The 16,620-nt window shown below is 41.3% G+C and overlaps 1 protein-coding gene across 1 annotated transcript; it reads left to right on the top strand.

Annotated features, from left to right (window-relative positions):
• The first annotated feature begins 22 nt into the window (after positions 1 to 22).
• Positions 23 to 15,395, top strand: ticrr (TopBP1-interacting, checkpoint, and replication regulator). Its single transcript, XM_070973215.1, has 21 exons — positions 23 to 1,120; positions 2,089 to 2,302; positions 2,469 to 2,701; positions 3,466 to 3,700; positions 4,062 to 4,200; positions 5,787 to 5,914; positions 6,168 to 6,371; positions 6,514 to 6,659; positions 7,326 to 7,426; positions 7,618 to 7,711; positions 8,124 to 8,206; positions 8,481 to 8,711; positions 8,957 to 9,044; positions 9,242 to 9,314; positions 9,531 to 9,662; positions 9,937 to 10,027; positions 10,173 to 10,231; positions 10,473 to 10,744; positions 11,280 to 13,374; positions 13,649 to 13,777; positions 14,648 to 15,395. The coding sequence occupies exons 1-21, from the start codon at positions 446 to 448 to the stop codon at positions 14,761 to 14,763; spliced, it is 5,538 nt and encodes a 1,845-aa protein (XP_070829316.1). The 5' UTR covers positions 23 to 445; the 3' UTR covers positions 14,764 to 15,395.
• The last annotated feature ends 1,225 nt before the right edge of the window (positions 15,396 to 16,620 follow it).

Here is a 16,620-nt window from a genome sequence, read left to right on the forward strand (position 1 = left end):
GAGCGCGAACGGTTAAGGACGCACTGCGACGAGAAAATGGCGATTGTAGAGCAGCATATGTACGTGAGTAGCGTTATACGAAAATTTTTAAGCAGTTTTAGCTAATACGTAGTACGTAGGTTTATTTTCTACAACGGGTGTGAAGTTAATTCAAGCAATGGCGGGTGCCAAATCTCTACCACACGAGCCGATGCTAATTTGTAAGTTGGTTACGTTAATTTGAATCTCCGTAGCTACCGTAGCTAGCTAGCTGGATAACTTCGTGTGACGTAAGAAAGATGAAGAGTCCTAGTTTTGGCAGCTGTAAATGGCGTCCCTGTGTCCACACACAATGAACATTGGACCAAATTTGTTAAGCTAGTGATAACGGACTTAAATAGATTTTATCCAGGCTGACCTGCTTTCATGGCTTATCGTTGAGTCAAGGGCTCCTTCGGTTGACAGTATGGCTTTGCACAATTTGGTTTTTGTCATTGATGTGGATTATGGAGATCGCGATTCGGGCGATCAGCTGGATGTCAGGAATCATTTTGTGAAACGAGGAATATTACAAATTCTGCTGCATTTCAGCTACAAATATGGATTTGACAAAGTGCGCTGGGGTTATAAATTCTTTCAATCCAAGACTGGTTGTAATGCCAGACTCATATCAAGGGTGTCAGACTTCAAGGAGCTTCTCCACAAAACCTTTGAGGATTTTGAAATAGAATTTGAAGCCAAGTTTGACGTGAAGGATAAACCGTGGTCTTCTCACCAGAAGAATCAATCCAGTCAGTCTGCTTCAGTTCAAAACGTTCTCAAAGAAACCCTGCTGGACTTCCAATGGGACAGACCAGACATTACCTCTCCCACTAAACTGTCCCTGAGGTCCAGGAAGTCGAGCCGAGTTGGGAAATCCAGTGTTTCACAGGAGGATGATACTTCAAACAACGGGAGGAATGTGGTGTTTATTGTTTCGGAGTGTCCACGCTCCAGGACACAACTTGTGGACTACCTTTCTTTGGAAAACCATGACCTGCCTACAGATGTGACAGAGCACATCACATCCAGGGGCCTTCGTGATATGCTGGTCGAGCGACAGGTTGTGTTGCATTGGATTGACAGTAAATCACATGTCCAGGTGAGTATAGCATCACACACTGTTGCAGTCGAAAATATTACAAAATAAAAAAACAGAAGATGTATAAATCACTAAGTTGAGAACAAATCATTTGGATAAAAATTTGCTGCTCCTCTACTATTTTGTGTAACCCATTGGTAGGTGATATGGTATTTTGGAACAAAATCACTTGTATTGGGAATATGATAGTGAAGCAGGTAAATGTCCCTTTCTTTTTAAGGTAGCTAATGCAGTCATACAAGTTCATGTAACCATATAAATTAACTGCAGAACAACCTTTACAACCACAAAAGGTAACATTTAAGATACTGTATATTACCTTTTGGCCTGAAGAGACAGAGATGGATGACAATTTCAAGGAAAAACCTGGATAAGGGAGTGGATTAACATTACAAATGCCGATGCTTCTGTACGAGGCACTAAAGAATTGAAGTATATGCTTTGGCCTCTGCTGCAATCAAATCTCAACCCAGTTCAGCATCTATGCAACACTTACCACTAGTATTATCATCAAAACACCAAATGAAATATGTTTTTATTGAATGGTGTTCATCCCTCGAGCAGAGTTCCAGTGACTTCATTAGAATAGAATCTGTGCCAAGATACATTCATGATTTGTTGAATACTGGTGTTCATCTCACAGGACACTTTATTTTGGCATATCCCTTTATTTGTCACCTTACCCGTATGACCTGACTGTAACTAGCATCTAATAAGTAAATTTAGTATTTGTGTGACAGAAAAAGGACCTATTACCTTTGGGAGAGAAAGTTTGCAGATGTTTTAAATCCTACTTGGCCCAGGCAATAACGCCAACTGTGTGTACTGTTTTACTAGCCTGTGTGAAATTTAGGATGACTGTGAAAAAACAGTCATGAGTTACAGATAGCATCCTGCCAAAGTGACCATGAAAACAAACTCCCTTTTCCCCTGAAGTTGACAATTAAGATATTTTTGTCTTGCTGCAGGTTATGAGGTGTGAAGACCACCTCGGCTTTGACAAGCTGTCTGAGGTCCTAGCTCAGATGGGTGGCAGAGTGATCCCTGTGATTGCTCTGCTGAATCTCTGCTGCACTCAAAAGGCCTTTGCATTCAAGTCCAGCATTGGATACCTGCTGTCCTGTGAAAGGCTCTACCGCATGGCTTTTCCTGTCGTCAGCGGTGTTCTGCAGTGGGAGCAAGGTTGGTAACATGGAAGTGAACTCTTCTCATCTGTTAATAAAACGTGCCTTATAATAGTGCTGCTGTAAAACTATTCATGTGATCTGATGCTGTGAGCATGTGAAACATAAAGTTGAAAATGAACAGCCTTTATTTGTTTTTGTTGTGTCATTCTTCACGCAACTAGGTGATGTGACACAGAGCTGTAGCATCATGGTTGAGCCAGTGTCTTGCAGGCAGAGGCTTCTCCCAGAAACAGTGGAAGTGTGTCTGAAAGGAGTGCTGCAGGGCTGGGACTCCTCTTCACTGACACAGACCTCCACAGAGTCGTGGGTGCTTCAGTTTTCCAGCAGCAGTGATCAGGGAGTTGGTGCCTTCAAGCATCTCCTGATGGAACTCTCTGCTCATGCTCTTCACATGGTGAGGCAAACTGTGTTTCAGTTTGACAGTACAGTTGTCCCAATTAAGGCTCTTTTGCGATGTTAAACTTCTTTCTTTTTTTGTGTGCTACAGCTTACATATCTGCTTTGTAAATCACTTGTCCTGTGTTTTCCTTTGTCTGTTTGCGAAGATGGCGACCGTATTTGCAGCCAGTCAAATCTTGCATAAGTAGTAACATCTGTGTTTTGACTGCTTGGGCAGACCAGGCGGTCACACTGAGCTACACTGAGCCACACTTTAGTCTGACAGACAATGCTAGTGCCACAGATTTTAAACACCAGCCCACATTAGCTTTCCTGCTGAAGACACCTTACCAGACTTACAAACATGAACACACTTTTTGTGTCCTGCACCTTAGCTTGTTGAACTAGCAACCAAACAAACATTTGCTCAGGAAAAATGCCTTTCTTGTGTCAGTTTGCAGGCTAGATAGCTAATTAGCTGCTCAGCTGCAGCACTTTAAACAGCATGTAAATGTACCTGCAAATGTCCCTTCAGTCAGTGTGCTGTGTTTGCTGGTGTGGTCCTTACTCTTTAATACCAGTAACAACTCTTTGTGCGCTCATGACATGTTGCAGGGGACAGCACAAGTTTGTTTCTTTAGTCTCTTGAAAATTCCACAGAGAAATAATATACCTGTTAAAAATAACAGGGTGTTTGTACCTGTTTCAACATCTTCTTTTTGTGGACATTTACTGATTCACTACTTTTTTATTGTTCTTGTCTTTTGCTTGTTCCTTCAGCTTTCTGAGGTGAATGTCAACGGCCTGTTTTGCTCGGCTGTCCTCTCCCCCTTGTCACACTCTACAGCTCTGCTTACCGTTCTCCTCTCTGGAATCACTCAGCACGACCAGTTCCTGACCACCGAAATCATTGCCCCCGCTACAGCAGAAAGCTCAGCTGAACTGCCAGATGTTGTGAGCAGTGTTTTGGGAGTAGTGTATGACATCATGGAGGCAGATGGTGACGGTGTTGATGGTGAGGGTAGAAGAGTAATATTCAGGATTCAAAACATCAAAAGCATTTTTCTGAACCAAAAATAAAAGCATATGTTACCAAAAGCTTTTAGCTTGACTCACAGCTGTTAAAAGTACACAGATCACTTATATTGAATATACTTGAATAGGGTTGTCAGTATGGGGTTAATTACAATCCTATTAATAATAGGGTTGTAATACTTGTTGCATTTTTATATTCCTAATGTATGAGTTGGCCTCAAATATTAGAAACAGTGAAACTTTTAATGTATTAGATGGTAAGGGTATAGTTTTATTTCCAATCCATGTTCTGTTTCATTGCTAGCTATTTATTGCTGTGTTGATTTTCATTTCTCCCTCAGACCAGCCAAAGGATCATCAGGTTCCTGAGTGGGCTCAGAGGGAAGTTTGCCATGTCCCGCTGAGCAAAGACGTGTTGGAGTGTTGGTTCCCTCATTCAGACCAGTCAGGAGTGAGTTCCCACTTAATGGAATCAATGAGGTAAATATGATTTCAAGATTGATTGTATTATATTTATGTAGATCGATTAAAATATTTAATTGTGATTAATCCCATAAATGTCATAGTTAACTCGCGATTAATCGCAAATTAATTGCACATCAAAACAGGGTGATACAAGATCAGAATCAGAATCAGAATTCCTTTATTGATCCCCAAGGGGAAATTGTTTTTTGTACAGTGCTCCACACAAAACAGAATTACAGATTAGAATAAAAAAGAGAGAAAGAACAAGAAGGAATAAATATAAAGGCAATATTAAGAAACAGAATATTAAAACTAAAGATATATGTAAATAAGAAATATACAACACAAATTAAGAAATATACAACACAAAATAGGCAACATAATGAAATGTACAGTAATAAAAATAAGTAATATACTAAGTATATTGGATGTGCAAAAAAATGTGCAAAATGGAATCAGATGTGCAAAGTGAAATTGTAAAATATTCAACAGAACAGACCAGACAGTGACAGTGAAGTCCAAGGGCCATTCAGAGGGAGGAGTTTACAGGTTAATGGCCACAGGCAGGAATGATTTCCTGTATCGTTCAGTCCTGAGTTTTGGTGGTATTAGTCTCTTACTGAACGTACTCCTGTGCCTGGCCAGCACATCATGAAGTGGGTGTGAGACATTGTCCATGATAGTCCTTAGCTTATTCAGCATCCTCCTCTCTGACACCACCGTCAGAGAGTCACACTCCACCCCCACAATGTCACTGGCCTTGCAGATCAGTTTGTTGAGTCTGTTGGCGTCTGCCATCCTCAGCTTGCTGCCCCAGCACGCAACAGCATAGAGAATTGCACTTGCCACCACAGACTCATAAAAAATCCTGAGCATAGTCCGGCAGATGTTGAAGGGCCTCAGTCCAAGATAAAGTTACAAAGTGCACATCATTGTAAACTAGGACTCAGCCTATAGAGCATTTAAACCATGGCTAAAACTTTCCTTTCTTAGGTTTCTTTTGAACATACAAGCAGTCAGACTGTGATGCTCTTCTGTTTATTCACCAGAGGCTTATCAACGCAGCCTCTTGTTTCTCTCCAGAAAGAATGAACATTACTTGGCTATGGCTGCAGTAAGCTAGTTTTTCGTTACGGTATCCATATGCCTCTGTCCAAACTTTGGTCTTGTCAGTCAACCCATCGGGCAAATTTTTGAAACTAAACTTTCTATTCAGAATCTTGTTCGCATCCATTTTGGCGTTTCGCGCTTGACATCCACCTACACTTTCACAGCTAGCGAGCAGGCGAGACCAAAACATGCATTGGGCGTGTCTATTGTTTTGTTTCCGGTTTACAATCGGATCACGTAGTTTTTGTAACGTTACTAGCAGTGGCCACAGCTTATAAAAAACTACAAGTTCACTAGGTCACAAAGAGTGTTAATCGCGTGATAAAAAAAATGACGCTGATAAAATTGATTTGAGTTAATGCCTTAATAATGTGATATTTTTGACAGCACTAATTTAAACACAAAAATAATCAAAGTCAACCAAAAACAAACTCAATCTTGGCGCATAATGTGACACATGGTCCTGAGATTTTGCTTACTTTGTTGGACAGATTACTTCATGCAGTGCCAGAGCAGAGAGAAGAGGAGGAATTGTCTGTCCTGCAGCAGGAGCTGATCAGTAGTCTGGCTGAATTGTATCAAACATCGCAGGATGCACATGAAAAGAGGGGCAAGAAATGTGAGGAAGCCATATTTAATTTTTTTTTTTTTTACACAAATTCCAGAGTTTCTACGAAGGTTGTGAAATTTGTAGTACAAGTACAGATGTTCAATTTAGGAAATTAGCAATCACCAATTATTCCTTTAGACACAAGTAAAGTTCTTTTTTTTTTTTTTTTTTTTTTTTTAAGATAGCAAATGGCAGAAAAATGTTCAGTTTCTAGTATCATCAAGATTTTAACCTGAGCTAATTTTCCATCTGTGATCTACAGGTGGCGCCCAGCGCACACCAGTGAAACTGAAGATGAAGACCTTGAGCCGCTCCCTCCAGATGCTGAATGTGGCACGGCTGAATGTCAAAGCCCAAAAGAACCAGAACGAGGTTGAGCAGCTGGGGGTCGAGGGCAGGGGGCCCGACAGACAAGGGAAGAGACGATCAAGTGACAAGAACAAATCTGAAGGAACGAACACAATCAGTGAGTCTGCCCATTAAAACTGTGCAACACTCAACAATCTTTCTGTGCAGCAAAGCAAACAAGCTTATTTCCCAAAGTGCCAAACTCTTTGACACTTTGATAAAACAACGAATCAAGTGATGTATCGTCATCCTTTGCCCAGGTTTCACTAAGGAGGAAGAGCTGCTGTCCCATCTGAAGTCCAGCTACGAGAAGACTGTGGCAGAAAGAGACTTGGCCCTCTTCATGAGTGTCCAGCAGCTCATGTCTGCTGTGAAAATCTTTCTTGTGGCAGAGTCAGATGTGGAGGTGAGACACATGGCAGCTTTAAGTATATTTCAACATTTTGACCTGACCCACTTTGATCTTTGCTGCAGAATCAGAATCAGAAAAAACTTTCTTGCCAAGTACGATTTCACATATACAAGGAATTTGTTTTGGTGAAGTTGGTGCATGACACATTGACTAAAAATAAACTATTAAAGAAGTAAAAAAATAACAATATAAATATATATACACAAGTCTGCTTGTTTGTTTTTTTTGCTTTGTATTGTTTTTTTTTTTTCCCAGAAACACAGTCTGTTTGACTGTAGACCGGTTACCATAATTTGATGGTAGATGGTGGAGGAATTCATAGCTGGTTGTACAATTGTAGATAATCATTTGTTTGTCATAATTGTAAATAATCATACACAGTGAATTCAGTTGTCACAGTTTACACAGTTGTTGCAAAGTTTAGTATAAACTGATCTTGAACGTGAGTGAATTCGTTGTGTGTGTGGTTTTACTGGCAGCAGTGTTGACTGTAAAGTTGGACAGTAGTAGGAAGGGGATTGTTGTTGATAGCTGATATAAGATGCAGAACCTTTTATTACTGAGATAATGAAAGCATTCAGCGTATCACCTAAAGTACATTAAAGCTCAGACAGTTGGGCTGTTAATATGCAGATCTAAAATTTGATGTCTTCTTTGCAGGTAAAGACCTCCCTGTTTGTCCAGCAGCACCTCCTCAAGACCAGCAAATCAATCAGACAGATCTACTGCACGGCTGCTGATGTTGATAGCAAAGTCAGAGAGTGAGTTATTTTCTAACTTTGTGTCTTACTTTGTTTTTGGAGTTTAAAACTCAGCCACTTCCGTCTGTGGTAATACTGGCTCTCCCACGTGTGAAAGTTTAGCTTTTTTGCTATTTTGTGGCTGGTCAACAATCATTCTGTTCTTAAGTCAGTTATGATTAGGCGTGGGTAACACAGGTTGTCTCCTGTAGGTGCCAGCTACAGGCGTTGCTGAGGCTGGAGTTGTGCAGACTTTTCTCTTCAGAGCAGCCCGACTCACTGGATGTTGATCAGATGGCAGAGGAGGTAAGATGATTGCTGTTGAGTCCCATTTATGTGCAAAGGCAGAAGAGCAGCTGTGGCGACAGAGTATGCAGTTTTCTTCATAAGTCAGCCCTGTCATCCTTTTGCAAGCCATTCTGATGACAGATAGATGGTCTCCTATCAGAATTTGGCTGGTTGCTACTGTTCATCTTCGTAGACTGCCACAGTAAAGGGAGTGAAACATGGCAATTATCTGAAGGAAAGCCATGTTTAATTAATTGCCTGCATTAGTCACCACAAAATAATAAGATATCTGATTGTGTATAAATAGTATGACATTTAATATATTTCCATTAACAGCTTTAAATCATTTTGACCAGCAAAGTTTATTTCTTGAATGCCACTAATTGAACAATTGGGCAAAAACAAACAAATTCTGAACTCTGCTTTTCAGGTGGCTGAAATGCTCAGGATAATCTCCCTGACAAAAGACCCAGTTTTCCTTGCAAGGTTCCTTCAAGACGAAGTCCTCCCAGGGTAAGTGTTCAGGCTTTTATTGTGTTCCCCAGAAGAACACAAAAAGCAAGAGTTAACATACTTTTGGTTACAGATTCATGATTTCGAGTTACCTGTACTCACTAACAAGCTTTTGCTTCTCGATTACCATAAATCTTTAGTTTTAAAACCACCCTGATGAAAAGTGCCTGTTTTGAATATCACCTATGTGCATCATTATAGCTGTACTGAATTTGTAATGTGAAACATGAGCCAAGTATTTATAGAATCTAACAGTCTTTCTGTGTCATGGCAGGTTCCTGACAGCTGTGCCCAGAGTGCTTGCAGACATCTACCACAATCTGGGCACCCAGCTCCCTGAAGCTTTGGTGGCTGTTCTACCTGCTGACTTCTTCAGCGACGAGTCAGTTGCTAAAGACAGCGTTTCTCCGTCAGCTCCTTCACCTCCCCTCTCTACTCGCAGCCAGGTTTCAGATGGCAGAGATTGCCTGCAGGACCTGCGAAATCGCTCAGCTAGCAAGAGGAAGTGAGTGGAGGTTAAATGTTAAAGACACTGTCAGGAATGGTCTTGAATTAAACAAATCTTAGATACTAAAACAAAGAAGACACAGTTGAGTTAAAATGATGATTTTGCTCCTTGAATGTCACTGCAATTGAATCATACTCATTGAATTTTTAGTATTTAGGAGAATTTTTAGTTGTATGATTGAGCCATGATGTATATATATTTTCTAAGCTTTATTTCAAGAATTAAAAACTTCCCCCTTTTAGGAGTGGGATGCTGACTCGTCATCGCAGTATGACAGAATCCTCACAGAGTCTTCGTCAAATAGAGATGCCCAAAAAGGCTACAAGAGCCGTAAGTGGACCTTTTAATAAGTAATGACTCCTGATAACTCTGATTGTTGGATTTCTAACCTGCTGTGAGTCATCCAAAGGCGTAAAAACTTTTAAATGCTTTCCTGTGTTGTCCTGTTTGAAAACCATCACCCAACTAAGACCTGAGATGATATTTGCACATAGAATACCTGACCATCTTTAATGTGTTTTCATTAGTCCAAATCAAAGGTCTCTGTTGCTTTGGAGAAACCTGTTGCTGAAGCAGAACCTCAGAAACAAGAAGCACAAGGTATGTTCTGTTTTACATCTGGCTTGCCACTTTCCTACTCAACCCAAAATCTGTCTTTTGAATTTTGAGGCATCCTTGTCACAGGGGAGATTGTTTCATGCTCTAATTATCTTATGAGTAGAAACCATTTTTGACACCTTGGAATCTGTGTAAAACAAAAGACATCACCATGTTAATGTTAGAGTCCTCAGCACAGACTATTCTGATTGTCCACAGAGGTGACGAAGGTGAGAAGAAACCTGTTCAATCAAGAGATGGTATCCCCCTCAAAGAAAGCCAAGCTGCCGAGGAGCCAGTCTGTGTCTGCTGTGGAAGGATTGAAACGAAAGCGATCTCATGAAAATGAAGGTGAACGGATAATTCTCCAAAATTAACTGAAAGCAAAGCTGTTGTAGAGGAGGGAATGGAAGCTGACCTTTATCTTCAGGGGAGACGGAACCCTTTAGCCACACAATGTTGATGTTAAGATATTCACTGCCAGGTTGACAGTTCAAAAGAAGTTCAGTGTGTTTTTCTGCTCATTGGAGTTTGTCCAACCGTGCCTCCATTTCAATTAAGTGGATATTTTTTTTAGCAATTTCTTTGACAGGAAATTGTTCTGTTTTTTGTTTTGTTTTTTCAGAGAGGCACAAACTTCTAACAAAGAAAGTGTGTGAAACACCCCATCACAAGCAAGTGTCCAATCGCCTCCTGCACCGGCAGAAAATGGGAAGGTATGTTGTCAATGGTTTGTCTTATTGAGATTTATTGATTATTCTGCAATAAATTGATCCATTGTATGACCCAGAAATCATCTGCAACTGCTGATTTTTATGAACTGAAAATCTTTCCCTGTGTTTTTCAATGATTTGTTTTCAGGAGATCTGCCCCTACAGAGGAATGCATTGTGGAAGAGTCACCAGTAAAACCTTCAGAAGGTATTTTACTGATACCACAGTCTTGTGTTTTTCTACACAGAATGTTTTCATGAATATAAGGATTATAATCTCCTTTTGTCTTGTGTTTAAGTGCATCACAAACGTATGTGAAAAAAAAAGAATAAAAAAAAATGATAATTTACCTTGAAATGTAATTTTTGGGTACTTTGAACATTTTTACACTATTCAAGCACTGTAACTATAACAGGTCTTTTTTATTTGTGCTTTGGTTTTGTGTCAGACCTAAGAAGAAGTCCAAGGCTAAAGAAGTTTGCAAGAAGACACTCAAACACTTTCTACTCAAGTTCTCAACCTCGCTCCCGCAACCTGGACAGGGTTCTCTCTGCATCCCAGCTTACTGTCAGCGATGTCAGTGAGGTTAACATAAAAACAGTGCGTTCTCCCTTGCGTCTTCTTTTTGGGGCTGCTGATTCCTCCAGCAGTCCCTCAAACCAGTCTTATGCAACCAGGGCCACCAGGTCACGGCTGTCCACAGACTCGAGTGTCTTTGAGGTAAGTTCTCTTTTTTATAATATGGTTCACCAAACACAGTATATTCATTAGTAGCTGTGAAATAAAGTGATGGCACACCAATGTCCTTTCTCAGCTTACTGACAGAGTTTTGACAAGATGTTTATCTTGAATTTTGTAAAAGTGCGAATGACTGAGGCATCTATTCTTCTTCACATCACAGTTCTTCTACATTATAGAAATAGATTTTCATGTAAATGTTGTATAACACTGCTTGCACAACTAGTGACAGTCTATCTGCATAGTGGAGCATTTAGTAACTCGTGAGTTGTTAGAGACCCCAAACACCTACAGGATACTGAATGTTGGACTTAGATTTGTCAAATGGCCAGAAACACAACTTGTTTCACAACTGCTGGATTATACATAAGGAACTGTTTGTGAACAAGTTCACCATATCACCTTATAGTTGATATATTGATGTTACTGTGCACAACTTGTTTGCACTGCCCTCAAGTGGCCAAAGAAATCCGTTATGACAGATTTAATGACCTCTTTGTTTGTGTGTTCGTTTTAGAGTCCAAATAAAACACCAACAAAATCTCCTGGCAGACATGGGAGGGCTTTCCATGGGATCACAACACCCAGGACCCCTGGAACCCCAGGGACCCCCAAAGCCCCACCCTCATCCAGGATGCACGTTGTCTGTGCTGCAGAGAGCCCCGTAGCAGCCAGCTCTCTTGGTATGGCTCTGAGAGGTAGTCCTTTCAGATCACCAGCCAGAAAGACTCTTGTGGCGGAGACCCCGACTAAGCAAAGCCCTGTGAGGAGTCCACTGAAGGGTATTCTCAGGACTCCGGTCAAGGCCTTTGTCGAATGCCGATCTTCTTCTGGATTACATCTACTCAATAGCCCAGTTTCCAGGACTCCCAAAAAGAGTGTCACATGGTCTCCATCCCCTCGAAAATACAGAGTGGCAGAGAACAGCATTTCTTTCAAGGTGCCAGAGTCGCCTTGTATTGCATCCCGCACTTCTCCAAGACTGGTCAAATCACCCAAAACTTTCTGCAGTCCTGTCAAAAGCAGAAACACTAATAGAGACCTTTTCAATGCAAACAGTGTTATTCTGACAGATGAAAAAAATCAGAAGTCCTCTGACAAATGTCACAACAGGATGAAAACACCTGAAAAAAGTGACGTTGTTTGTCGTTTGGAACTGCCTCCTCCACAGTCCACACCACCTCCAGACCACTGCCCCTTACCTAAATCCAACACTAGAACTCAAAGCAGAACTCCAAGTCCTACTCACCAAATGATTACACGCTCTGGAAGAACTCCAGGAAAAAATTCAGACATCCCATCTCCATGTTATCCAGTGTTTACACCAGTAGAAGGTACTTCTGATTCAGAAGGGTCAGATACTTCAATAAAATCTCCTGCAAAGTCCCTGTTGAGAGCGAGGTCTGGTCAGGGTGTTAGAACCACCAGACATAACTTAAGATCCCAGTCTAGTGAGAATGTCCCCTCCAAAATAGACACAGAATCATCTGAGAACTGTCGCCTTGTGGAAAAGAACATGCATTCAGATCCAAAAGAAGAGGTCCAGGCTGAAACTGACTCCAGTTCCCATACAGATTCACAGCAGTTTGACTCTTCACAAACTGCTGAATCCACAGAAGATGATAGTATGGACATTGTAGATGCAGCAGTTGTAAAGACCCAGTTCAGTGGAGGTCTCAGGATGAACATTAGCTTTTCACGGAAGCCTTCACTGTCCAGTGAAGACTTCCTGTCAAGCACTGTCTCTCCTAAACCACACGTACCACCCCAAGGTACACCTGGTCGGAGCTACGGCTTCCGACAGACCCCTGACCGCCAACAGAGGGAGGCTGCTGCTCGTTTGGGGTACGGAAATGAAGCCCCTCGATTTTCAACCCCTCGAGGCCCAGCAAGACCTCGTCAGCAAAAGGGCATGGGTACTCCAAACCCACTGACTTACCAGGTGGAAATGGAGATACAAACTTCAGGACTTCCCAAGCTCAGAATCAAACGCGCAGACTCCATGAACGCAGGTGATTTAGCCTCAGGAGCTCAGAGCCCATTAGTTGGTGTGAAACCTTCTCAGCTGGAAAGTCCCTTGGCTTTGTTCTCTAAGCACAGAGATCCTGGGTGTGTCTCACCATCGATCTGTACTCACGTCACCCCGGCCAAGAGCACGCCCAGAAAAGTTGGCAGCGTCCAGACTTACATCTGCCAGTCCTACACCCCTACACGGCATCCTGCAGGGACAGTGTCTCCAGTGGCAGTTGCAGACATCATTCCCCTGACTCCTTCACCTCAGAGTGTAGGGAAGGCGACGCCAGACAACCTCAACAGTTGGCCTCGCAGAAAGAGAGCTCAGATTGGAGTGGCTGGAGGCAAAGATCGTGGCTGGAAGGGGGAGCCCTTGCTGGTGGAGATGCTGGAGGAAGGTGAGCTCGGAGTAAGCAGGTTGCAGGACGTTGAGGACGTGGATGAGCCCTCAAACAACAAAGCTGCAGATGCATCTCCTCTTTCTCCACTGGACGATTTGTACTGGATGGAGAAGCTGGCTCATCAGGCTGATGGTGCTGATCCTCAGAGAGTGGAGGAAGAAGTCATCTTGACTGCTGGAAGTGGAGACATCAAGTCATGTAAGTTATGATTGAGACATTCTGAAACAAAATGCTTTCACATTTAAAGTTCTTGGGTTACAATTGAAATACTTTCATTTTAATTTAAAATACCATCTATGTTCGGACCAAATGTTTAGTGAGAAGAAAGTTCAGATGTAGAGAATAGTTGAATGACATTGTTTTTTAGATATTAAATGATAAACACAAAGTGAAACTTCATTTCTGAAACGATTGCATGAAACTGCAAGATTAAATTGTAACTTTGGCAGTGCTGTTTTCTACGTTTTGACAGTGGCGACCCCTCCCAGCTCAAAGGTGAGGAAGCCAGTGACAGCGAGTGGGATTCTGGCCCTCACTCACTCTCCGCTGTTGTTCAAGGGCAAAACTGGCTCTGCTGGTAAGAGAACGCCAAATTTTAAAGGTAAGATGTACAGTGTTTTTGTTTTTAATGGGGCTGTCAAATGATTTTAAGATTATATTATGCTCTATGATTGATTAATCTAACTGGTTGCTCACAGCAGCATCTGCACTGTGCTGGTCTGACCCTCATGCCCACTGCATTGAGGTGATATATTAGTTTAAAAATTCCTTGCCACAGAAATTGCTGCTCCTGTCTACAGTTCCATCTGGGCATTATTGAAATGTAAATTTCCCATTCACCGAGCAAACAATTGTCGTCTGCTTGCATCATGTTACAAAGCCACTGTGGCTGTTAGTATGTTCAGTGTTGATGGGGTGAAGGCATCGTAGAGTGTTTCAAGTAATTTGTGACACAATCCTCAGTCCTTGTTGTGTGTAGAAATTAAAATTCCCTGTTTCTACAGTGTTTCTATGTTTAGCTGCAGTGGATGGGTGGTAACAGAAAAAGAATTTGACTATAAAGACTAACTTTGGAAAATACAAGGCGTTGTTTTAAGACAGAGCTGGGAGAAAGGACAATACTTATGACCGTGGCTTTGAAATAAGATGCTCAGTCATCACATGTAGAGCTGCAACAGTTAGTCTGTTAATGGATTTGCTGATGGCCAGAAAATTGATCAGCAGCTATTTTGATAACTGATATTTAGGTATTTTTCAAGCAAAATACCTAAAATGATCTGGTTACAGCTTCTCAAATCTTGGTTGTGTCTGATATTAAACTGCATGTCTTTGAGCTTTGAATAAAGTTTTGGGCGGCTGAACGATGAATCAAGAAAATAATACTCCTGCCAAAAGTGAACCTGATAAATACAGTAACCTTTCCCCCAGTGCTGCAAATGAACTTACACTCATTATTTCCTAAACTTTGTAGATGAGGCTGCGTCAGGCCGGAGGATAGACGATGGCGTGGAGGTCTGTCCCTTCAGCCAACCAAAAAGACGCTCAAACACGGGGAAGAGCTACAGCAGGAAGAGACTCCTTCACTGACCCAGAAAACCGTAAAGCCAGCAGAAAGGTCGTCCTCTCTGTTTTCACTGTGAAGTTTTGAGCCTCATATTTCTTTGTATTTTGTCAGGAGTGCTGTTGATGGCACATCTGAAAGATGTCTTTCAAGCACCACTTAAAAGGCTTTGTAGATCAATGATCCTTTTTTGTCTCCTCCACCAACATGTTTGACCCTGATGTTTTCAGTTCTACCCACTGACTTTGATTTTAATCAGGACATTTTAGCATTCAAGATGATAGCAGGGTTTTAGCATGGAGTTCAAAAGCGATGCAGTTCTGCCAAGATGTTTCAAATTGTCCTTAATGTTTCTATTGAGTTCATCATTCAGGTTCTGCCATGTTTTCAGCATGGCTCTTTCTAAAGCTAAGATTCTGATGACCCATTCTGAAATGAGTCATGAATCAGTGATTTTAAAAATTGTAATCAGCAATTTTACAATCAAGTTTGAAGTCTAAATTTGTGGATATAAATACTTTTCATTTTTATTTATTTGTGTGTTCTAGTTATAAACTTGCTTATAAGTAAAAGGGAAGCGAACAATTGAGTCAGATTGTAAATATCTTATGTTGCCAAAGTTTTATGTAAATAAATCAGTTTTCTGAAGTTAGTTATTAAAGTTTTTTCTTTTCTTTTTTTTTAATCCCGCACTCACCCTGCTTTGTCAGGTTGCACACTTGGCAAAGCAGGCAAAGACTGGAAAACCCGACCAGCAATGCAAACTGAACCATTTTGCTGTAGAGGCTTTCTTCTCTCTTAATGTGACTTTTATAATTCAGGTTCATCAGCTGGCAGCAAATGAAAGGAAACCTGATACTTTCATCCCACAATCTCAAACCTGTTCAAAGGTCAGCACTCTAAAAGTATAAAACTCTTCATGTGCCTTCAACAGGTGGTGCATTAATGATTGTTGCACACAGGAAATTACATTTTACAACAACCCCCAAAATTTACAATCCTGACTGTGATCGAGTATTTGACTTTGTTTGTTTCATCAGACCTGCTGGTGGTTTTGTGCTCGAATGATCACTACAGTACACTAGTGTCAGGCACCAGTTGTTTGCTGTAAAGTCAGATAAGGTGACACGCTGGACTGTGCTGTGCTTGTATACCAGTTCAGCAAGTCTTTCACTGGAAAGGGAATGAAGTGAAAGACATCTTGATAATGGCACAATTAGATTTTAAATACATATGAAATTAATCATGGCTGAACTCTGTTAAACTGCTTTGCTTTGGCAGCAGTGGCAGCCTTCAGTCTTTGGATCAGCCTTTATCAGCTCTGCAGATCCAGACACTGCGAGTTTCCCCTCATTGACATGCAAAACTGTTCAAGCTCTGTAATGTTGCACGGGGACCGCAACACAACAGCAGCTTTCAGATCCTGCCACAGATGACAGATTGTGTCGAGGTCTGTGCTCTGACTTGGCTTCGCAGCTTTAACGTTTTGGCACCAGACTTTTCGCAGACTTCCAGAAGCCTTTGAGGACCCACTCACACCGGATCATAGTGTGGATGTCGGGTCCGTAGGCCACTAGGTGGCTCCCTTCACAGTCCTGATGTCCTTACCATTTCTTTAAGATTGAGGTGTGTATTCTGCAGGATATTTAGTCACCTTCCACATACAGGAGAAGGTTATTACGGTTTAATTCACTTCACAGATATCTTTTGGGTCATAGTAAAACAGTAAAGGAGGTAAATACTTTATGCTACGAGTCCTTTAGTTCTATGTGTAGACTTAGTTTGAGTAAATGTGTACAAATATGACTTATTGAAGTTTATTGGGGTTTTAAAAAAAAAAGCCTAATTATGTCTGCTGTGTTTCAGTGTCGTAAAACCATAAA

Source organism: Chaetodon trifascialis, chromosome 10 (assembly GCF_039877785.1).
Source record: "Chaetodon trifascialis isolate fChaTrf1 chromosome 10, fChaTrf1.hap1, whole genome shotgun sequence".
NCBI classification, from domain to species: domain Eukaryota; kingdom Metazoa; phylum Chordata; class Actinopteri; order Chaetodontiformes; family Chaetodontidae; genus Chaetodon; species Chaetodon trifascialis.

Bases quoted from the DNA above. Each gene is read 5' to 3' on its own strand.
- ticrr (XM_070973215.1), top strand. From the start codon at position 446: ATGGCTTTGCACAATTTGGTTTTTGTCATTGATGTGGATTATGGAGAT. The intron at 5,915-6,167 runs GTGAGGAAGCCA...TGTGATCTACAG, and splicing joins TGAAAAGAGGGGCAAGAAAT to GTGGCGCCCAGCGCACACCA. The intron at 9,663-9,936 runs GTGAACGGATAA...TTGTTTTTTCAG, and splicing joins GCGATCTCATGAAAATGAAG to AGAGGCACAAACTTCTAACA.